This window comes from Strix uralensis, chromosome 10 (genome assembly GCF_047716275.1).
Source record: "Strix uralensis isolate ZFMK-TIS-50842 chromosome 10, bStrUra1, whole genome shotgun sequence".
Classification (NCBI taxonomy): Eukaryota; Metazoa; Chordata; class Aves; order Strigiformes; family Strigidae; genus Strix; species Strix uralensis.
The window spans coordinates 20,768,759-20,792,733 of NC_133981.1; the positions used below are offsets into that span (position 1 = coordinate 20,768,759).

Below are 23,975 nucleotides of genomic sequence, written 5' to 3' on the forward strand. Positions count from 1 at the left end.
ATTACGAGGATTTTTTGTAGGCCACGGCAGCTTAGTGTGTCCTTCCTTCTTAAGTGAGGACACTAAAATAATTGGGAATAATATACAGCTTTCAAGTGTTGGATAGTGACTTTTTAAAAATCTTATTTTCCTATAATTGGGAAGATTTGCATATTGTGTGCCCTTCTATTTCTATAAAGAAATACATTTATAAATATAATCTTTGTTTGTTTGTTTATTTTAGCCAAAGTGTGGCTTCATTCCTTTTTCCAGCCATGTTTCACAGGAGATAAAGCACAAGGTGTGTCGTTACTGTATGCATCAGCATCTAAAGGTAAACTTTATTTTTCTAAGTCATCCTGCTTTCCTTTGACTGTACGGTGCTTTATTTGCTATTCCAGTCATGCTTTCCTGTTGAAACTTGCTTAAATCCCTGGTATGACTAAAGATATGCATCTGAGTTGCTGGGTGTGAATCTCTTTAGTGAGAGAGGGAACAAGTTCTGTGGGAAGCTGGAAGCAAACAAATACAATATTAGCCTTTGAGAACTATTAATGCTGTTGATTGGGTGAACACTGATGTCAAATTTCCTTTCAAGAACAGCTCACTGGATGCACGGTGGATTCCGTAACTTGTAACAGCGTGTAACACACCCGGAATTCATTTGACTAATGTCCATTCTGTGTCTGAAATGGTGTAACTGTGCCTTTAATGTGACCTTTTGAGTGACTTGAGCTAAATATGACTAGGAAGAGCCATAGTAGTCATGCATTTTACATTCAAAGGGTTTTAAATGTCACGGGACTTTTGAAGAGAGGATATTAGTGCCACACAGCTGGCTATTAACAGAGTAGTTATTCCAGTAAGAGTGATTAACAGCAGTGGTGTGGGTTTTCAACAGGTAGCGAACGGAAAATGGAAGCGACCAAGTAAATATTGCCCATTGGATCTCTTCTCAGGGTAAGGAAGAACTTGATTCTGTGGTTTTGCCAAAAAATTTGTGTTACAGATTTCTCTCAGATGACTTTGATTTTCACTGTAGTGTTAAGGATGATCAGTGTCTGCTTGTCTTGACTTTGACAGTGACTATTTCTGGTGCCATATACCTCATTACACCTATTTCAGCAATCAGAGTCGCTTATTAGTGTGCCAGTGCCTTTTGCTACATAACATTAAACCTGAGAGCTGTGTAGTTTACTCAGATTAGAAGTTCCATTTGCCAGTAGTCACTCTGTCTTTGCAGTGACTTCAGCACCAGTAACACACTTAATGGGTGTGTTCGCTTCAGGTGCTCGGTTCTGATTCCGCAGAACCCTCCGGGCAGGGCTGTAAACATCTAAAGCCTGTGATAAAACATTCTTGGATTATTTTTTTTTTCCCCACTAGAAATAAACAGAGAATGCACTTTGCTTTGAAGAGCTTATTACAGGAGGCACAGAACAACTTGAAAATATTTAAGGTAAACAATCAAATCTCTCTGCTTGCTTTTCTTGCCTTGGATTTTAAACAATTTGACTTCAGCATCTGAACAGTCAAGATCCTCCTTCAAACCTACTTGATTAGCACCGTCACTATTGGACTCCACCAAAAGAAGAAAACAGGAAAATTCTCAGGTAGATTTCAAGTTAGGACAGGAAAGTAATAATTTCCCAAAACTAATTAGTCTGAAAGAATTGCCAGGGAACAACTAATAGAAAAGGACTTTTAAAGATGACCAAAGTTATAAAACTTTATGTGCTTCTTCAGGAGGAAGAAGATTGAGAACTTTGCATGTTGCTGCAAATATATATTTTTTTAAATTACTGTTACAGTCAGTATTCGTGCAGGCCAAATGCACAGCGTGCCTCACTGAGGAAGTAAAAAGTGACGTGTTCTATGGCATTAATATAGGAAAAATATAAAGCAGTAACTGATGGCTTATGCAGGTTTTCAGATTAATTCTAGGAAGTACGATTCTTTACAACTTATTTCCAGTATTAAACCAGCTATTTGAGTTACTTAAACTTGTATGAACTGTCCTATTTTATTTATTCTGTTAGTACAGGTAACTATCACACCTTTTCTATCCCTTTTTATAGCCTTCTGTTTTCCAGTCTGGCTTTTCAAAGAAGGTTGTTTCACATGGTGCTTTTTCACTGTTGATATTATTCAGAAAGAAGCAATAGGAAAATATTCTAAGTATCAGTTCACTTTTATTGTTGTGATTACTTACAGTTGATGAAGTTGGGAAAGTAGCACTTGATTTAAATGGGCTTTTTGGTCCTGATTCAAAGGTGGTTACCTGTGGTGTCTGATTAAACTTAAGAGGGCAAATTTGTAAGAGGCTGGGAATGTGTGTATTTGCGTGCAGACTGTTAAACTAATCCACTTTTCTGTGCTATGTGTCTTAAAATATTAAATCTGATGCTTTGATTAACTAAGTATGAGTAACTGGATTTCAGGAAGTGCCCAAATCTTTTTTTTTCTCATTTGCAGAATGGGGAACTAATTTATGGCTGTAAAGATGACCAGGACTGTGTCTCTGACTGGAACGAACTTGCTTGTCACTTAAAACCCTTCTTTTTCCCTTCCAATGGGTTGGTCAGTGGGCCACACTGTACAAGGACAATAGTTAAAGAACTGATCCATGTTATAACTATGACGCTACTAAGTAGTACTGATGCCTGCAGGGCAGGTGATATGAAGACAGTTCCCATTTCACAAGGAAGAAGCTACTGTGAAGCAAGTGCTTTTAATAAGGAGCTAGTAAGAAATGGTAAGAAATAATTTCTTGAGCACTGTCATAATTAACTGGTATCACATAACAGTTCAGATCCTTGCCTCCTGTTTGCTATTTAATACCGATGTGAGAACAGAAACAGTGGAGTTTGTGACATTTAGAGAATGAGTTCTGAGGTGCATAACTGCTCGGTAATTGTTTTTCGTACGACCCTGTGGTGAGCCCTTCTGGCACTGTGCCTACCGACAGGGATAAAAGTAAATTCAGAAGGTGGTAGAGAAAAAATGGAAGAAAATAGCAGTTGGAGCTGATAACCATCGTAGGTATTTCAAACGAGGGGGGAATTTTTATGTTGTATGCGATGAAGTCTGGCTGCTTTGGTTGGTTTGTACCAAGACCCCTCTTTCTTGCCTTTCCCTGCTCCTCCTGGCAGCCCTCGCCAGTTAGGGTGTAGCTCATTTTCTCTTCTCTACTACTCCACGCCTGGTAAAGAGACAGGTGTGAATGCTGGAGGGAAAAGGAAGGGGGGGTGAGAGTTGGAAAACTGTAAATAATGTTAATCCCTCAGTGCGTAAGTTTTATAAAGCTCTAATTATTCAAGGTGCTGCTAGTTACACAAGTTACACAAACAGCATGTTTCTTACTCTGCTTTTGAGGAAGATCTTTGTCATTGCTGGTTGGTTTTGTTGTATTGTGTTGGAGAAAGGTGTTATTACAGAAATGTGGGTTTTGGTGGTTTGTTTTTTTGAATGATTAGTAGAGTTGTATACCAGGTGGTTTATTCTGCAGTCAAATACCTGCTGTTTAAATGTGTGCAAGTCAGTACACGGACCTGGCACATTTGTGTTTGGAAAGTGAAGTGTTCTGGGGTTCCTCCCCCGCCCCCATGATTGGTCTGAGGAGTATTTGGGTTTGCTTTGTGAACAAGCACAGGTAATGGCAAAATGAAGCAAAGACGACACTCGTGTCTGCCTTCTTTGAAAATGCATTTTCTTCTAGGTAAACATAAATTGGAAAGCTCTGGCTTACCGAGGGATTGTCTCCTTTATAAAACCCTTCAGGCTCAGATGCTTGACATGCTGGATATTGAAGGACTCTATCCTTTGTACAGTAGAGTTGAACAGTACTTAGAGGAATTTCCCGAAGAGAGGTAAGACCTGATGATTTTTCTTTTCAGTTCTGATTAAGTGGGTACGCAGACAGGACTGGCTCTATGCAGACACTCCCTCTTGTTACATTGTGTACTACCTTCCTTCATGGTATAGTGTATTCTGAATTTCTAACTTGAAATGCCAGATAATATAAAAGATGAGTGTTATTGTTAAAAGTTTTGGTATCAGTCACTTGGGTCTGAATTTTTAAGTAATGATTATGGGAAGTTCACGACAGGGTAAGAGAGAAAAATGCCCTGTTCCCTGTATATTTAAGGTTGTATATTTGAGGAGAGACGCAGTAACCTGGATGGTTGGTTTCTCCCGCCTTCAGTACCTGCAGAGCTAGGACTGTGTCTGTGGTAGTTATGATGTTCTTAGAGTCATTCTCAAGCCCCTGTTGGCCTGCCTCCAGCCTGCCCTTTAAAACCCCGACTGGGATAATCAGCAGCAATCCAGCCTGTGCCTGCGAGAGCTCACGGGAGGTGGGAGGGGGTGGGGCCCCGGATCTGCTGTTGTCCAGCCTGTCCTTGCGTGATGAGAACAGCTCCAGACGCCAGACTGTAACCCACCGCACAAGGGATCAAATCATACGTGAGCCACAAGAATCGTTATCTTACGGCATTACTTGCCTGGTGAATAAATACTGGGTGTGGAGAGCTGCTACATTTGTTCTCAAACTTATTAGTTGGAATTGCTGTAAAAGGCCTTGACTTGGATGCTTCTTGCATTGCCGGGCTGTAAGTTGCGGTAGTTGTGCCGTTGCTCACACGAGGGCACTCTGGCTTCACTGGCAAGGCATCCCTGCTCCCGCTCCGGCAGCTCCGACGCCAAGGGTCAGATGTCCCAGAGGGACGTCAGCTGGGCAACGGCTTGGCTTGAAGTTCTGCCTAAACCACTTGCTTACTTGTATAGTGATACATTATTAAACACGTAATTTGAAAATGTATTTTCATCTGTGGGGTGTCTGTGTGCTGCAAACCCTGCTTTTAGGGGCTCAGCTTTCCAGCAGGAGTTCAGGTGTTTAACATGGGAAGGAAGGAGGCCGAATAAACCATCCCCGTGTTCACACACGTTATGCAGCTGGGGGCAGAGTGGGGCCTTGTCAGAGCAGTGTATACCCCCAACGTTTTCAGCAGGGCTTCTGGGAGCTCCTGCAACAAATTTTGAAACTTACCCATTTTTGCAAAAAATACTGTTCCTGTAGTGATACACAGGGGGCAGTAGATTAAGAATGATTCATCTTTTTAAAAAACCCAACCCAAATCCTAAGCAGCAGCAAATCTTGAGTGATATAACAACAGGGACTGGTCCCAGTGTTGGATCTCTGAATATTAACCTGTTGCCATGTTTATCAATGTTATTGTTGGTTTGTTCTAATCCGAGTATCCGGGCTGCTGAAGAAAGATCTCACTGAAAACCACTAAATCATCTTGCCTGTCTGTAAATCTTCTTTTAAAATTTATTTAGAAGTACATTACAGATAGATGGACCTTACAATGAAGCATTCTACGAGAAGCTGCTAGATCTTTCAACTGAAGACGATGGGACAGTAGCATTTGCGCTAACAAAGGTACTTCCCCGGGCCCGTTGTTGAAGCGTATTTAGTCTGTCGCTTTTCATAAACACCCGTCTCGCGGAAAGGGCTGGTTGGTGTGTTGGCACCACCGTGGGCTTGTCAGAGGTCTGCACGGTTCAAGTTCTTCATTGTACCAGGGTGTATCTTTCTAGCAGAAGCAGTTAAAACTAAGCAAGTTTAGCACCAGTTCTTGAGAGAAGAATAAAGCTGGTTATTTCCTTTCTAGACTGAGGAAGCATTTGTGTGAACTGGTGCTGTTCTGGCCTTCGGGAAAAAAACATGATTCTTACACAGGATGCTATAAAACCACTTGCTCCTGCTAACCATTTGTTAGAGGGAGCATCTCCAGCTCTTAAAGTACCAACATACTAATACTCTGAGTATACTAACGCCTTTTGTAAAGAACAATCGGCTTTAGTAAAGGCCAATACAAATATGAGAGAAAATTTGTTATTTTTATGTTGTGTAGGTGCAGCAGTATAGAATAGCGATGACTGCTAAAGACTGCTCCATCATGATTGCCCTTTCACCCTGTCTACAAGATGAATGGTAAGAGACACCCGCTTCTGCACAACTCCTACTCACTTAGAAAATGAAGATGCTTTTTGCACAGTTCAGGCAATTCAAGTAGCTTCTAAAAAGTGGGGTTTTTGGGGGTGGGGTGGAGTGTCCCCAGATACTTGGCTGCAAGCATATTAGTAAGGTAGAGTTCTGATCTGAGACATGTAGGAGAAATGTCTTGTTTCTGAAGAGGTTTAAGTTGATAAAAAGGGTTAAGGTTTTACATTTACTCCCTTCTTGAAATTTGAATTGACTGTTCGTAGTAGACGTACCTGGTTTTAACTAGGTACAATTTTTCTGCCTTGGTGTCCTCACATGAGAGATTTTTCAAGATGACTTGCCTTTAACTGCCTAATTAGAATAAAACCAAGGCAGTAATGAAGAGGTGACATCTTTATCTTTCACTGCAAGGTGGGGAGGCTTTGCCACAATATTATCCATTTTGACTTGTGGCAGCAAGAACAGTCTGCTCTTATGTAGGGGAGTCTGCTTTACCAAAGCCTTGTTATTTTTAGAGAGTATTGTTTTCTGCATTTGCCCTGCAGTTCTTGAACAAAATGTTCACGGTAGAGATGACTTGTGCAATGGCTGACTTGAATTAATTATTAAGTCCTTGATCCTTTAGTATGCTTGGACACTAGTTCTGATACTAAATTTGTATTACCTTGAACCTAAGTCTAGGAGTTGCAGGGATTCTTTCTGCCTCTGCTAGTTCCTAAGACTGCTGGTTTGCATGCATAGCACCTCGGGACAGGTGAGACTGACCAAATACAGAGACACAGGAGTTGAGAGAAATGTCTTGACTTAAGCTGTGTGGAAGCTGAAAGGAAAACGACTGGAAGAGGCGCCAGCAAGTTCACTTTTAAGACTGGTTAAGCTGGAGCCATGCTTTCCTAAATGCTACATTAGCTGAAGTTTATTTTCTTAGAACTTCCATGGGAGCCTAAGATAAACATTGGAGTCACTTTTGCAAGGGGACTGGGGATACACAAATGAAAAACGTTGCTGCAGGGCCTCAGCTGTGCAATATGGTTTTTGTCTTCCAGCTCTGAGCAAAGACCTGTGGTACTAACATCCAAATCAAGATTCACCTTTTCTGTTTCTGTCCTGGACCTTGATCTAAAACCCTATGAAAGCATTCCGCATCAGTACAAACTCGACGGCAAGATAGTAAACTATTATTTGAAGAATGTACAGGCCAAAGATGACCCAGTTATGTCCAATCTCTTCAAGGAGAATGAAGACTGCACATTAGTTCTCCATAAAGTGTAACCATGTCCTTAAGGTTATTTTTATTCAAACACATTAGAAAGTGAAAGATTAATGGAATACAATTATGGTGATTTTTTTTTTCCTATTGTGTTCAGTGCATTTTTCAGCTGTGAATGTTTTTGCTTTAAGAAATTATTTCTAATTGGTATATGCCTTTTCAGAGACATGGAATAGCACTAAAACATGCATTTGCTATATAACCTTAATGAATGTATTTAATATGACAGAACAGATAATGTGCCATATCTTGGAACTAGAGGACAGATCCAATTAATACTAAAAGTCTACTTCTTTAGAGTTGAAAGAGCACAGAATTAAAGGTTTCCTGAAGTATTGCACTAACATAGAAAGCCTAATTACTAACAAGAGAATTTCCTTGGAGCTTGTGCTTTGAGTCTCACTCATACCTACTAGGAAGAGGGAATGCTCTGACAAAACCTAATAGAAAACTTTAGCATTAAGTCCACTGACAGTAAAGGTGAAGTGGCTACTCAAGTGTTACTGATCTGTGGAACTGCCGTGTTGCTGCAGAACACTTAAGTACGAATGCATGAGGTTAAGAACACCAGGCTGCCTCCAGAAGTTTTTGCGATCACCTGGTCTCTACCTAAAGCTTCTGAAATGAAGTGAAAAGGGTTAAAGGTAAGCATCTTTGAGATTTATGTGATAGCTGACTCGTCTGACATACTGGACTTTTATTTTCTTATACATTATATGCTGCTATTGAAGGTGAAACCACAGCTTGCTCTTACCTAATTTAAATTGAGCTATAGGAATAATATATTCTGAGTTTTACAGATTATTTCAGGTCTTTCAGATGGTGTCAAGCATTGGCATTATTTCACTGATAGCCCACATACTGCGTAGCATGAGCAGCTGCTTTCAGGCTCATTCTTTTTTTAGTGACACAGAAAAAAGGTGACAGTATCTGCTTTTCTGAGGCTGCAGGGGGTCCCTCTCTCATGAGGAGTGCTGGAGCTGAGCTTGTGTCACTACTTCAGCAATTTAATGATGGTGTTCCTTTGTAAACATTGGTGTGTGCAGCTGAAGTCTTGTGAGACGGTGCAGTAAAAGCCACCCTCCAGGAACACCCCCACTTGGAGACTGGGGGTAGTATGATAAAATGGACAGACACTTGTCCTGTACGCTTGGGGATGACACACCCTGAAACGTGCAGAGCCGCTCTTCAAGCTGCAGGGAACTGCTGTTACCTGGATACCGCGTGTGCTTACTGGTAATGGTTTTCAAAATAGCATAGGTTAACATTTAAAAAATATATTTATATTGGGATCTCAGCGTAATGTTTGAATTGTTCCATTTTACCTGAAGTTCAACAAGCAAAACCAGAAAACGCTGTATCTTGGCACAACTCAAGGAAGAAACATGAAGTAGAAAGTAAGGCCCCACCCAGCCGCGGCGCTGTGGGGGCAGTGACCCACGGGGGCAGCCAGGGTGCGGGGCTGCTCTCGCTGCGATGGGACACCGCGCCAGTCTTAACAACCCCTCTTCCCAAAGAGAGCCTGGGGCAGAGCACACTGCTTTTACATCTGGAAATCCTCCAGCTGTTAGGCAAGGGGAGGAAGGAAGGACTGTCCACAGCTGGGAAGTTTTCAGGTTTTTATACTGTAACTTTACAGACATTTCATATGCAAGTGGAAGTGTATGTGCTGATCAGCCAGTTTCATTTTCATGCAAGGAGGTGCTGAAGAGGAAATAAACATTACACAAAACTGGCTAAACCAGTAACATGTCAGTGGATAAAGTAGCAATGAATTTTGCCTGTCTACTGGATTCCAAACTTGAAATTAGTTGTATCTAATAAGATATTTTATTAGAGAGTTGCTGTTCATCAAAACTGAATCTCTGGCATTGCTCAGCTGTAGATTCTGACAGAAGCCAATCTCATCTGTCAGTTTTTCCTGACCTGCCAGAACAGTAGGAGACTATTTCAGTGGTCAAATAGTGGATTATTAAAATTCTGGTATTGCAACAGTATGTTTATTTTAGTTCTTGATTTCTCCACCTATTTCACCATTTCTATAAAGTATTTTGCCATAACTGACAAACAGAGCAGGCAGTTGTACAGCTTGCATGGTTAAAGCAGCTGTGGACTTGAAAAGGAAGGCTCTTCATGTTACTCTAGAGCCCACAGTGGGTGTCTTTGGCCCCTTGATTCCAGGAACAACCACCGTCGCTCCCTCCCTGTGAAGGATGTGACTTACAGTCCTCGAGCTGGGATAAGGTGCTTCTGTTGTGAGAGCTAGTGCAGAGCAGGGACTCTCCTGAAAAATGCAGAGTTCCCAAATGAGCTGAGGGTACATGTGAGGGAAGAGTACAAGACATCTGTCTAATCTTGTTTTGTTTCTTCAGGGATGAATGTATGGAATGTGATGCTTTCGTAATGTGTTACCTACTAGAATCTCCCCTAGAAGTAGGAAATGAAAAGGAAGTGCTGCTGTGGGCAGTAGTTAACTCGTCCATCTCTCTTTACAGAAGTGTAATGGTCCTTTCTTTAGTTTAATGCTGTCTCTACTCAACACTTACATCATGGAAAAAAGTTACTTCATACAGTTACTTTTTTCTTTAGCACAGTATGTCTTTGAAATCTTCAAATTGTCTACTTCCACCCTAATTTAATGAGAAAGCTATTTAAGTCTTTGTTCTAGGAGTCTCTTACTGTTCTCTCGTCATTTTAAGATCACTGTACTTTTACAGAGCTGTGAAATGAAATGGATTTTTATGGACTTGATTTTGACAGTGCATGATCTTTTAACACTTTCCAGGTATCTAGAAAATGTTAAGAAGATAAACCACTCTGGTACATTAATGATTCAGAAAGATAAATTTATAATGAAATCACTCTGTACATGTAACTATTTTATTTGGCATTTTTGTATTTAAATGGCTGTATTTATTTTCATGTCATGACAATTTATATATAACGTGCCATAATTGTACAGATAGCATGTTTTATGAGTATGGTTTCTAAATGGAAAATAACTTAATGTTTATATTCAATAAAATTATAGACTGTGTAACACAATATCTTAATTAAAACTACTTTTGAAATTGCTACCTGTTGTAAGTCAGACTGCTATTCATTTTTCCAAGCTAACCACTTTGATCAGATTCTCGATAGCTGCCTCAATCCCAAACAGCAGCAGCATGCTCCGGAAGCCAGTGGGTGCATTTTCTATAGTTGCCATCTTCCACTCCAAGACTGCAAGAAAAAGGTAACAGAGAGCATTATTTCCAAACAGTTGCACGATTACTGGAAGTAGCAGTCAGCAGTGCATTTTTGGATCAGACAGGTTACCTGCTGTCTAGGAGAGGAAGGTGTAATTCTTTTGTAAACCCTTTTAAATTACAGGGGAGGTGAAGCTTAGCTGCTTGCTAAATTGGGATTTCTTTGTCTGGTTGGGTGCTGCAAGATGTATTTCCATTTTATCTAAAGAGATGTTGGCTAAAAAAAGGGGACAGGTGCTCCACCTGAAAACTCAGGAACAGTCTCTGGAGTGAATAACGTTACCTTGCTCTGGTACTTTAGTCAGAAGGTCCAGAAGAGGCGTAGTTCTCCCTTCTTCATCTATATGTATCTTCCAAACCACCATTAATTCAAACCTGTGTCACATGCACAGAAGAGTTTAAGTGTTAACTAGGAGACTGTTTTTGAGGTTTCCTCAAAGCAGGCACTAAAGTATTGGGGATGTTCACACTCATTACGCTCTTACACAAAATTCACCTCAAGTAATACAACACCCATCTCTGTATTTGGGAACCAGAAATAATTCTGTTTGAACCAAGGAGAACCAGTGATCTGTTGACAAGGAAGGGTTCCAGGTATGTTCAAATTTTCAACCTCAAGGATTTCTCCCCCTGGTTCTTGCCTTTGTCTCTTACAAATGGTGAGTTTCCATAATGCAGTGGTAAAAAGTAAGGAAAGAAAACAATAGCATCTCCCAGCCCTTACACACAATACCTGGGCCCTGGGGTCAGGCACTCTGCTACATACAGGATGGAAACAGAGGAGAATCGTCTCAGAAGTGTTAAAGTCATGATGGTCTGGGTTTGGAATAAGGTCCACCCCAACAATGTTCATGGCCTTTGCAGTATAATGCACAGGGACTAGTATATCCAAGGCCTGTATTCCTGCATTTGTTTGCTTTTAATTTTAAAAGAAAAATAATCTGAACCATCATTACTCCTTCAAGAGTGTGTTTGCAAGGCTAACTGTTATTTCCAGCTTTGGCAGTGGGACAAGATGACTACAGCCTAAGTAAGTGAACAATTAGGCAGTTGGCTTCGGCATGGGGAAGAGTTGGTGTAGTTTAAGCACACGGGGATTACTCTAGAACAACATTCATAGCAGATTTGCTGCTTTATAACAGCCCATCTGCTTCACCGCATTTTGTATTCCCCTCCACTCCCTGCTTTTAGGAGGACTCCGTACGGAAAGGAAGGCTTTCCTAATCCAAAGCCAACCTGCACAATAACAACTCACTGCCAGGAGGATGTTCCCTTTCTCAGTGTTTGATCAATCATAATGTAAAAGTTTCCTTCAGATCTGATTTGTCAGCCTTTTGCTACTTCGTTAAAAAACCTTTGAGGATTTGTGCACAGCTTGTTCTGGGACTCTGCAAACATGAATATGCAAGTGTATCTTCTACCAACCCACTGAAATGATTTTTAAAGTATTTCGTGATTGTGGGTGAGAGGGAACGTGGCACCTGCCAACGTGAAGAGGAACTGTAAAATAAAGCAGCTTATTTTCTAACTGTGATGGTCTAACAAGAATTCATTTCAGCAACCCCGAGTTAAAACATTCAGCTTTAAATGGCAGATCTGGCACTACAGTGCCAAGACAGCACCAACTATTCGGGTTTATTTGCTAGTTCCACAGGCAAATATGAGGGAGGCAGCTACGCTTTATTACTAGTTGTTTCCATATAAATTAATGCATGTTAGAGTGAAGACATACTAGGAGAAGGGAAAGGTCTGATGCCTTCACAAAATAGTTACTTTTCTTGGCCCTTAAGGAATTCCTGACGGTGATAATTGTATTGTCTTACATGAACTTTCCAAGAATTTTTTTACTCAATTCAAAAACCCAAACCTGCCAGAACATGTCTAGCAGGGAGCCCAAACAAACCCAGCATGTGTGGTAGAATAATAGTAATAAATAGCAGCAAAATGATCCCCTCCATCTAACTGATTTCCCTCTGAAACGATGGAAAAATGTAGCTACAGTTGTCTTCAGTAACATGGTAACTGCAGTTTTCTTTCCATTCTTTAATGGCAAGACGGCCCAAGAGCTGTGCTTTGCCGCAGTGCTTCGTGAGCATCGCACCTCCGACCGCAGGAGGCGCCATGAGCTGGAAGTGACAGGCTGCCCCACCCGCCTTGGCCTGCAAGAGGGGAGAAGCTCCTTCGATCAGGCCCCGGGGTGGAAGACGCCGCCTTATCTCAGAGAGGGCCACCCTGGCACGGCAAGAGGGACACTGGCCTCAGCGCCTGGTCTGTCCCTTCCTCCGGTCACACAATGCAGAAAGAAAACCCAGATGGAACAAATCCAGGTGAACCTGACATGTTTGCTGATGCAGGAAAGGGAGGATGTATCCCACATTCCTAAACTTCCAATTTAGACTCTTCATGAGCTTCCAAACCCAAGACCCACTTAGCTTTTTTTTTTCCACCTAGATTTCTAAGAGTGAGTGCACACAGTAGCAATACAATTAATTGACTTATCTAACAAGGCCACATACACATACATTTTCAGGGCTTTTTGTTTTTTCTCCTGGTGTTTCTAATGTGTGGTTGTAGCCCTAAAATGTAACACCCATCATCTAATCTCTGCCTTTAAAGGTATAAAGCAAAGAGTGATTTAATTTTCAAACAGACCGATTATGTATAGATTGACAATGTGCGTTTCACAATCCTTTATCTGCATAAATCAAGAAATGTATTTATTGACTTACCCAGAATGTTTGGAGTTCCTTAGAATTATATAATCTCCCAGCAGTCCTTCCGGAAGGGTCACAACGTCAGGGTATTTGGCCTGGGAATAAACAGGTTCAAAAGGGTATAAATCAGGTCAGAAAAATCAGAGTAGACAAGGTGGTTTCTAGCTAGTGCTTTCCAGTTGCCGTGGGTTTTAATGGGCTGCCACCTTCAGCTTGCATTTTTAATTGTTAAGAGTAACGATATTAATTGTTTCAAATTCTGACGTGTTTTTTAAGTTTTGGTTTGGTTTTTTTAGTATCATTCATGTGATACAAAGAGATACTTAAATTTGGTCACCTCAGATAAAAAAAACCAGTATTGTGCTCCTGTACAAACAGGCCTTAGAAGTCCTTATGCAAGATGTAGGAAACCTTGAAAGAATATTTGTAACTAAGTCCTGTTAGTTCGATTTAATGACACATCAGTTTCACAAAAAAACCCCAAACCCTTATTAGAACAGTCTTGCTCCTCTTTTTGAGAAACTGCATCACCAAGCTCCATACAGTGCTTTGAAGGCATAAAGTAATAAAGGCAATGAGATACCATAATAACCACTACTATCAAAATATAACAGGGCAATGGAAACATGATCAAACACATAAAACTACTGACTGCTATTAAACTTCCATGTTCCTGGGAATTAGAGCTGTTTTCAATTCCTACAATGTGCAAAGATTGATCATTGTTCCATTACTTTGTTAGCATGTCTGGTATTGTACAGTTTTCAATGTGTACATCTTGCATTACATAAGACTCAGCTTTTGCTATAACTATTTTAAAAATATGTAAAAGAAAACTGAACAGTAGCTTTGTATAGATTCTTCAGAAGTTATGCAGTATGTAAGGCGCAGGTTACTCAGAGTATAAGGAGATGCCGATACATCAAAATAGGAGAAAGAACACAATGAATGCATCCTGCAGGGACGTGCCATGGCAAAAGAAAACAGAATCTAGACACAGCCTGTTACTGTGAAGACTTCGACACTGGTACTTGCTTGTACTGTCTTATGTACTGGATACAAAACTGTGTTCCAAAAACTGTAGTTTATAAAGTGTGAAAAATCCGTCAGCCTAAATCATTCTACAGTGCTCGCAGGACAAGTGGTGCATCTTACAGAAAAGGAGCAGGAGAGCTTGTCTTTACAAAGCACTGGAGAAAATGAGTTCGGTTTTACAGGATTACACCTCATCTGGCAGACTGAAATTGCTACCAGATGTGACCTTGCTCTGGTTTAGGAATTTATGACAAACTGAAGGGGGGTTGTGCAGAATGCCAAATGACATAAAACACATGGAATTTGCCAGTTTTAATTTCTACAAAGTATCTAGTACTGTATGTACCATGGGGGATAAAGGCCACGATCTACCCTGGGAACAAAGACACGTAAGGGGCAACAAAGTGCACAGTAGTTACAGCATGAAAACACAGCTCATCTAAGGTCACTCGCCTAGCAGAGCAGTGATAGGACAAAATAAAACAAGTTTTCCAGGCTTTCCTTCTCAAGAACCCATGTCTTTGATATTCATTACATGCCTTCATTTGTCTGGTATCACAGGGCTCAGAGAATCGAGTGATCTCTTTAGCTCCAGGTTGCAAATCCTAGAAATTCAGGATTAGCTTGTATCGGGGTGATCCTCATTCACAAGAGATCCCAAGTTTACTGTAGCTAAACACCCAGTCATGTTTTATCTTCGTCTGCCCATACCTTTGGAATCACAAGAGAAAAGAGATCAGAGGAACTAGGTAAGAGTTCCAAATTTCAAACCGCTGTAAAACACACCCATGACTTGTTTGGGAGTTCCTTAGCAGCTGCCGTAATTGATTAATTTACCCCCAGCTAGTGGGTGGTATATGTTATGTCATACAGAAACCAGAGGTATCTCGAGGACATCTCAAAGTGTATGATTTTCTGTTGTCTAAAAGCTTCCTTGTACCTGGGAGAGAGTGTGTTGGTGAGTTCAGCTTCTTAGCAATCCACTGAACACACAAAAAGCCAAACCAGAAGTACCTACATCTCTCTTCAGGTGTATTATTACATGCTAAAACTGAAGACGTAACAGCCACCTGAGGCAGTACCTCGCCCAGACCCACGGAAGGGGGTGTCTGTCCATCCCACCTAAGGGTGACTCCTTAGAGCAATCATGCAGCAGAAGCAGGAAACAAAACTACCACACCCAGGATGAAGCAAGCAATGTTCATCACTGACGATTTAGGGAATAAAACCCAGGAAATGCAGTCACACGATCTACCTTTCATATTCCACATATAAAATGGAATGTCCGTATCCCACAGGTGAAACGTGGGGATCTGGCACATAAATGAAGAACCAGGCACACAGTACACACAAGCTGCAACAGGCCTGATGGAACTACAATTCCAAAACCACTTTGTGGGTACCGGATTATCACCTCATATTCTCTGCTGTGCAACTTTTTAAAGTTTCCCCAGGGAAAAGAAAAGCTGAGCAATAACCAGGGTAACAGAATGACCCAATCCACTGAAAGGTTTCTTGGGAAAGTCAGCAACTCCTATGGGATCCTGTAAAGTGGACACTGGGCAACAAAGAAATCGCATCAAGTAGCGCGATACCAGATGGGAAAGATCAGCTACAACTTCATTAAGCAAAACCTGACTTTAATCAAGAAATCTCTCAGATGACTTTTAAATGTCAGTTTATGATCAAAACCAAAAGCCCATGCTATTATTACTTCTGGACGGAAATAGTTTTCCCAGCTCCTTCAGGAGTCCAAGCAGGGAATCTTATGGGAGCTTTTGTCTAAACCAGAAATAGTCTCAAATCACAAAGGGACGACCATCAGGATGGAATACACAGTCTTCCCTTTCTTCCATGACAGATTTTGCACATACACACATGCACAGAGCCATCCGAGTAAATACACTTGGAGTATCTATTTTTAAACAAAATATATTATTCTACAGCTGTTTAAAATTGTTTTGCAATTTTCTGCATACTAAAACTCTTCTAAGGAAAATGTTTTAAGTTATTCAGCTTAAGGGCCATGACTAAGAATGCAAAGCAAAACTGGCAAGACAGAAGCTGTACTAAAAGCAGACAAATTTGCTTCTAACCCACTTACCAAGAAAATATGCTACCGTGCTCTTAGATGCAACAGCAGTTCACACTTACTACTAATTTTGAACTTGGCATTCTGTAAGAAGGACTGTATATAAAGAGCACTAAGCAAGTCACACTGCTACGAGTCCCCCCACAGGTGTAAGCGACTTCTAAATTTACCAAAGACACTACATTTAGGCTCTGATTTGGGGTGATTTATATGTATGTTTTGCCCAGCTAAGGCCACAGTGTCATCCACTGAAGTCATACATGGTGGTAGCATCAAGGCCTTAAATAACAACATCAACGTAACTTCAAGAACTCAAATACAAGTTATTTGCAAAATTGATGAAAATTCTACATACTGTAGAGTATCAATAATGATATGATTAAATTCCAGAAGCATTAAACAATCAAGCCCACTGCCACCAGTCTGCTACCAAATGCAGAAATTGAGGTCAATCCCTTAAGTAGCCATCAAGGGGGAAGCCATCCCCCCATGAGGGTGAGGTCGCCTGAATTCAGAGCAGCTGTGTTCTCCAACAGCCTCATCCTCTGGTTTTAGCAGCAGCCTGATTTTTAAATTACAGTAGTCTAACTCAGATAACAACAAGAGGAATAATTTTACTACCACCATGATCAAGTCCTACAGATACTTAAAACCAGCAATCATCAGGCTACAAAATGAAATTAAGTGCAGCAATTACATTTTTGGAAATTAGTTCATATTTCTACTTTTACTAAGCCTTCTGCTGGCCCAGATAACCACAGTTCCATTTACGAGATCTGGTCTTACAGTTTATCTGTCCTTATGCACACTGCTAAAATATTCAGCGCCAACTTCACCAAGAACTCTTATCTTCAAGACACAAACCATGTTAATCTGTCATAAACGGAAAGTCACATATACATTTTCAATCAATTATCTTTCTAGAAATGTAATTTAAGTTGCTTTGATGAGTTTCATTTTTAGATACTGTACAATATATTTGTTAATGTTTTTAATTAAATATTTTATCCTGTAAGACAGCTGTCACCAACATGAATATATAACAAGGATTTATACTTTCCTGGATTTTTAAAGCACAGTGGTGAGCCTTGAGACAGTGAAAAATTTCTCCAAGAAATTTAACTTTTCTGGTACCAACACACACCTCAACAGATTAGACAAAACAGTCTGCCAATAGAATGTAATCAAGAAATGAGTAATACTCTACGTAGGAAGAAATACATCCTATTTTTTGGTTTTTCCTTCCTCTCCACTGCTTGACTGGGCAATAGCAGCACTGTATAAATAGATGTATACTCAAAATCTGAATACAAGGATGAAAGAAAAACCTGTAATGTAAGCAGATGGAGATGTATAAGATAGCTGTGGTTTAGAGAAGGTTTTTGTCTCAAAGTTGCATCTTTTGGAGACTTCTTTTGAATTGAAAATCAACAGAAAACTCTGGATCCTTTAGAATACGCAAGGAGAAGAGGAACCCATTGCCTGTAGATGCTACAAGTTCGTCACATGCTTAAGTTGACATTCTTTAGATGGAAGATTTTGCTGTACAATGGCAGTGTTTGTGTATTTTTAATAGAATACTGTAAACACTACCAGTGTCATTAAATATTGTGCTCAAAGCCTGAAAGGTCCAAAATTTGACTGTGGAAAGTGCCATATCACCACATTCAGTGAAAGACTTTCAGTCTGATGAACTGGAATTACTGAGTCAGAAAGTCAGATGGTGTACAAAGGGAAAACTCCTACCAAAAGACTTTTTTGTTTTAGTGTGCTACATGTCAGAATTATTCTAAATTATGAAATTATTGTTAAACTAACTAGCTTTGTCTGCCAAGATTTGTTCTTGTATATGTAGAACTGAGGCAAATGTAAAATGACTGAATTTCCTCTTATTTTGCAGAAGTATCAGTTGCACAGGTAAAACACAGACTTGTAAAATATATAAAAAAAATGAATATAGAACACTATATAACTTACTTTGAAAGAACTACTTAGAATTTACTTTCATGTGATACACCGCAGAATCTAACTATGTTCCTCTTACAGGCTGACATGTTTAAATCTTTGTTTCAACAGCTTAATGTTGGAAACAAAGGTCTTTTGGAGCTATTGGGTATTTGTAAGGCTTAAACATTTACATTTTGAAGGAAAAAACACTTTACCCATGCCACATATTTTTTGGTTGAAAAAGAAAGTATTCTTCATATGCCATTTCATATTCTCTTTAGTGTATTTCTGTGGAAACAATTTCTGTACTAAAATTTGTATTTGGTGTGTTGAGTATTGATTACATTACACTCAATATTTACACATGGACTTTTTGCTTTAAAATGTAATGACCCAATGGGACAAGAATTAGAAGATGCAGTGAATCTTCAAGTCACTGGTTTTCCCTTGTACAGCCATTTACTGTATGTATGTTCATGTACGATTCACAGTTTTAAACTATTTTTGTAAGTGTTTTTTTTTTTTTTTAAATGAATTCCACTACAAGCAATAGAGGAACATTTAGAAAGTGATTCATCCAGAGTTACACCATTATTGTCTACTGATATTTGGAGCAACACTTGTGGCTACTCCCTAACTCAGAGCAATGCAGAACTGGGACCTCGCTAAAAATCAACATTTTATTTTAGTTTCTAGAGCAAGGAAGTTTATCAGCATCCCAGTTACGGTAGTATCTCATAATAGCATACTTTGGGAATCAGTGTCCAACTCCTTGCTTGATCTGTCTCTGTCCATCTTATGATTTTGTGATAGATGCTCACAGAATTATAGAAGGAAAAGACCCTTAAGATCATCGAGTCCAACCATAAACCTAATGCTGCCAAGTCCACCACTAAACCATGTCCCTAAGCACCACAAAATTGTGCAATTAGAGTGAGAAATACAATATATAATTGCTGAAGTAGCATTCTACAAATAATTTTAATACCTAGGTTCCAAGAAAAAAAATCTGTCATTCTAACTTCCCTCTTATACTAAAACATATGGAACATTAGAAACACTTATTGTAACAAAAAATACTTCAGTATTTCTCAAATGGTAGCTAGCACTGCACAAAACCCACTCGATCAGCTCCACCTTCTGCACTCTAATACAATTTTACAGTTATCTCAATAAGATGCAAATCTCCATTTATTGCATCTTCTCATGCAGAGATCTATTCATACTTAAATATTAAAGATTTTTTAAAAACTAATAATGATGTATAAATTCTATTCGCTTTTATACTTGGCTTTAAAGAAAAAGTATGGCTGAGTCCCATATCTGTTGGATTAACAACACTGATGTTTTGGGGAGGGCTGTGCTTAAATAATATTTTCCTATTGGCCATTTGGTGATAATGAGATTCAGACGAACAAGAGACATAGAAACATGAAGAAACCTACATCAACACAGCCCTACTTGACCAGATGTATCTTTTTTTCAGGATTAAACCCAACTATCCATGCTAGGAAACAGGTATTGCTGAAGCCTCAGCACCAAAGTTCTGCGTCCAAACCAACATGTCCTGATGACAAGATGCACAAGTGGGGTGTACTATGAGCTTCACAAAGCCATGTGAAGTGGTGATGCAGAAGACAAAGACAGTTTGGTCTGTGCCCGAAAGATAACCTAAGGTCAGTGATTTAAATTAGAGCAAAATATGGCAATTTTCTCGGGAAACTAAATCTCAGTTAAAGCATAAAGCTACAAACATTATTAGCACATCAGTGGTCAACTTTCATCAGATCATCATCATATGCTTAGGAAGATGGCAGCATGCTTTTATATTTGGATAAGCATAAATACCTGTTTGAAGCAACTGGGATATGTAATGAATTCCAGCTACGAAAATAAGCTGTTGTATCTACTACTCGGGAGAAAAACTTTGACTAAACCTGCTTTTAAACAATAAAATACAAATAGAATATATATATATATAATTATAAAAGAGAAACATTTTATAAGTGTGTTCTTGCAGGCTCTATTTTTTTTAATGTCTACACTGAAAATTGCCTAAAATGGTTTGCAAGGGCTAGAATTATGCCTTAAAGTACTTGAAGAATAGCACATTGAAAGTTTAAAACATAAAGGATCTCAAAAGTCACCATGAAGTTTCTCATTTTGTGCAATTAAAGGAACTGAAACCAAGAAAAGATAATGCACTTTTCCCCTTCAAGTAAATTACACAGTATAAAAGCACTGTATTTGCAAAATAGATTTATGAAACCTCACCACTCGTAATTATGTCTCAGAATAAACACATCTTCCATCTTCCCATCTAAGTAAACATTTTACTCAAGTAAAACAGTCCTGCTGGTCATCTGTGTTATGCAAATTACACAAAAATACAAGTGTGATTAGAACCAAAGAACATGTTTACAAAGAGAAGCGCATAATGAAATGTAGTTCTGTCCCCGTGGCAGCCATAGTGTATCTCACACACTGCTCAGTTCCCTTTTAAAACTAAAAGCACGAGCGATACTCCCAACACGCATGTTTCCTTTTTAGTAGAGGAAGGGAGAATTTTGGGGGCAGACTTGAGGAGTAACAGTATGAATGCCAACCTGGACAAGGGAAATCTGTGCAGTAAATGTTTACCAAAATTTCCTTACAAGCCCAGGATACGCCTGGTTTTCTCCAGTAGTACAAGTACAGCTCGTTACTTGAATGAAAATTGCTCTGCATCCACCTCCTTTCAGACCTGTGTTTTTTAGCAGACCAGTAGCAGACCTGTAACTCTTGAGTTACAGATCACTTGGCTAAGATTCCGTCTCACAAATATCCCTTAAGGTTAAGTCAACGCTCTACACCAGTACCCGAAACCAGCTGGGAGGGAGCCTTTCTCATCACCAGCCCAAAGCCTGTGTAGCATTAGCAAATTGCCAATGAAGTTTCTTTGCTTTATGTTTTTTTTCTTTTTACCTTGAGTTGATCCCAGCTGCTCTTTTTTTGGCCCCTACTCTATTTCCATTGCCATTTATTTTCATTCTTTCACATTTCCATAACATCATTTTGCATGCTTGATTAAACCATGATTCTACAGTACATGATTCGCTATGTGACTACTAATTTACCATATTATTTGTATTTTCATAATTGGATTGAGGCTGTATGTCTACAGAAGAGCTAAACCAGTATGTCAACAGGCCCAAGTACACATATTACTGTCTCTTATAAAGTATTTCCTCTCAATATCACTTTGTCATATGGTGACCATATGTTTATCTGCAACTTAATTACAGCAGACTGGGAATAAATTAAATACATACTAGAGGTTTATTTTTAAAATATGAAGAAAAATAGAATTAAATGAAAATGAAACCTCAGGAAGAACAGGAAGGGGTACATAATAAACACATAGCGAACACAGAAGTTGCAGATGTTTTTTTGTTATGTTTTTTCTTGCTGGGAAGAGCCAAGTCTTCTCTCCATTATTTCTCTTTAAAGTTGTCGAGCCAAAAGACTTTACGAAAAATTATACTCCTGACCAATAATGTGTGCACGTTTACAAACTAATGTTTCTAAAAGCAACAGCACCAAGGTACTTTATTCTGTGTTTGTTTCTACAGTAAACAGGCATATTGGAAATGAGAATACGCTTCTGCAGAACAGCTGAAAAGACTTGCAGGCTCGCTCGCCCTGCCTTCAGAGACGTCGCATTTCCCCACTGGACGCCCTGGACTACCCCTAGGTTCCAAAATGATCTTCACCTATTAATGCTGCTCTCTGGGACACAGACACTGGCAAGCCTGAAGACCACAGCAGGCCGTGGATAAGAGGCTAGAAAGGAGTCCAGAAACCAAGAGTGCTGCTGTTGCTACCAGATCAGCCTCAGCACAATCCCGGCAGATGCAGCAACTGGAACTGACGGCCTGGATGTTGCATGGCTCACAAAAGCCTGTCCTCCTTCTGGAAACAAGTCTACCACAGACTTACTGCTCACTGTAAGAATAGACACAGAACAGGCTTGCCATCTGCTACTCAGGAACAGCACACTTCCCGTTGTTTGCTCCTGTATCAGATATTATTGACTATCCACGTAAACTGAAGAATCATATCCTCTGAATTAGTGCTGGCTTTTTCTTTGCCTTTTTAGGTTTAAATAATCCCATTTTTCTAGATTAAAACTTTAGGGTTTTTTATTTTGTTTAACTTTTAAAATACACTAAGATGGCTGTAGAGACATCCTCTGCATAGTTATCTGCACCGTTCTGCGTCCAGGACTTACTAATTGATTTATTTTTTTCTGGGAGAGCATTAACACTGCACCTAGACATTTCTTTTGGTGGAAACTCACAGTAAACCAGTGGAGCTCAGTAGTTCTGTTTCCTCTACAAATTTACTGAGATAGTAATTTTCATTATATTGTATTTTGAAACCCCTACCCTACCTCTACAGTTAAGTATAATGAAACACTTGATGATAAATTTAATATAAGACACTGTGTAGAAATCAGCAGATATGTCTAATTTAACAAAAGAGATACTAAGCAGTCAAGGACAGTAGAGACAAAAAAAATGAAAGGAAAAAAGGTGCCATATTACAGAACACCATGAAGAATCAACAACTTAGGAAGAAATAATCATGAGCTGATTTTTCAATAAAAGGAAGGGAGGAAGGGAGGAAGGGAGGAAGGGAGGAAGGGAGGAAGGGAGGAAGGGAGGAAGGGAGGAAGGGAGGAAGGGAGGAAGGGAGGAAGGGAGGAAGGGAGGAAGGGAGGAAGGGAGGAAGGAAGGAAGGAAGGAAGGAAGGAAGGAAGGAAGGAAGGAAGGAAGGAAGGAAGGAAGGAAGGAAGGAAGGAAGGAAGGGAGGGCACTTTTAGGAGAGAAATTAAACTAAGTTTGTGGTTTTTTCCATTACAACAGAAGCAAGTTACTTTATAGATCTTTAAATATTTTTCTGCATAGAAGATGCTACAAATTTCTCTCTAAGCCTTTTTGATGGCTTAGTAGAGTGTCCAGGATTGCATAAAGCAACTTGGATTTGGAATACCACAGAAAAGTTGATTATCAAGTGTGACCCAACTTGCTTTTATACGGTTTACATTATCAAGCTTGTCAAGACAGCAGATTTTAAACATAATATAAACAAAAGCATCTGAATTTAGTTAATGATTTGGCTCTGAAGCTGTGTTAGTCTTTTTCCAAGTACCCTGATTCATTAAAAAAAAAAAAAAAAAATCATAGAACACAACGAAGAACATCTAGTTCATCTAAATAAGCTCAATGTTAGGCATTTAAGTTTTTAAAAGCATGACTTAAAAAAGTTTTCACACAAGGTATTCAGCTTATGTTGATCATTTGCTGATGTAGTTGTTTCTTCTGTTACTGTTGTTATTTCATCTTGATCAAGTAGAATACAAAAAGAGCACAGTTAAGGACAAGAGTCCAACAGCTACTGTTAATCAATAAAACTTCATTAATTTCTACAATTAAAAGAACAGCTGCCCATTGGTGCAGTAACTGGAGTTCTTTGAGATATGTTATCCCTATAAAGATCATTATCTGCCTCAGATGAGAGAATTTTTCCCTTGACTTCATTAGTCAGCGAGTCAGTTCATGTGACAAGCCAATAATTACCATAAACCCAATATACTCAAAATATATATAACCAATTGTTGTTTGGCATCAACATTTTA

At 39.5% G+C, this 23,975-nt stretch overlaps 2 protein-coding genes across 7 annotated transcripts in view; one reads left to right on the forward strand and one right to left on the reverse strand.

Moving 5' to 3' along the window:
- IPPK (inositol-pentakisphosphate 2-kinase) overlaps positions 1-10,334 on the forward strand; it is a 49,753-nt gene extending 39,419 nt beyond the window's left edge. For all 5 annotated transcript variants that reach the window (XM_074879667.1, XM_074879666.1, XM_074879665.1 and 2 more), the window contains 8 exons: positions 224-313; positions 881-939; positions 1,366-1,438; positions 2,455-2,734; positions 3,698-3,848; positions 5,320-5,422; positions 5,898-5,977; positions 7,036-10,334. In XM_074879667.1, the coding sequence (XP_074735768.1) occupies positions 224-313; positions 881-939; positions 1,366-1,438; positions 2,455-2,734; positions 3,698-3,848; positions 5,320-5,422; positions 5,898-5,977; positions 7,036-7,261 (1,062 nt within the window). In that variant the 3' untranslated portion in view covers positions 7,262-10,334. The remainder of the gene's footprint in view (positions 1-223; positions 314-880; positions 940-1,365; positions 1,439-2,454; positions 2,735-3,697; positions 3,849-5,319; positions 5,423-5,897; positions 5,978-7,035) is intronic.
- The window catches only part of CENPP (centromere protein P), a 148,204-nt gene continuing 134,354 nt past the window's right edge, over positions 10,126-23,975 (reverse strand). For both annotated transcript variants that reach the window (XM_074879674.1, XM_074879675.1), the window contains 3 exons: positions 13,237-13,316; positions 10,791-10,882; positions 10,126-10,481 (listed from right to left, as the gene is read on the reverse strand). In XM_074879674.1, the coding sequence (XP_074735775.1) occupies positions 10,360-10,481; positions 10,791-10,882; positions 13,237-13,316 (294 nt within the window). In that variant the 3' untranslated portion in view covers positions 10,126-10,359. The remainder of the gene's footprint in view (positions 10,482-10,790; positions 10,883-13,236; positions 13,317-23,975) is intronic.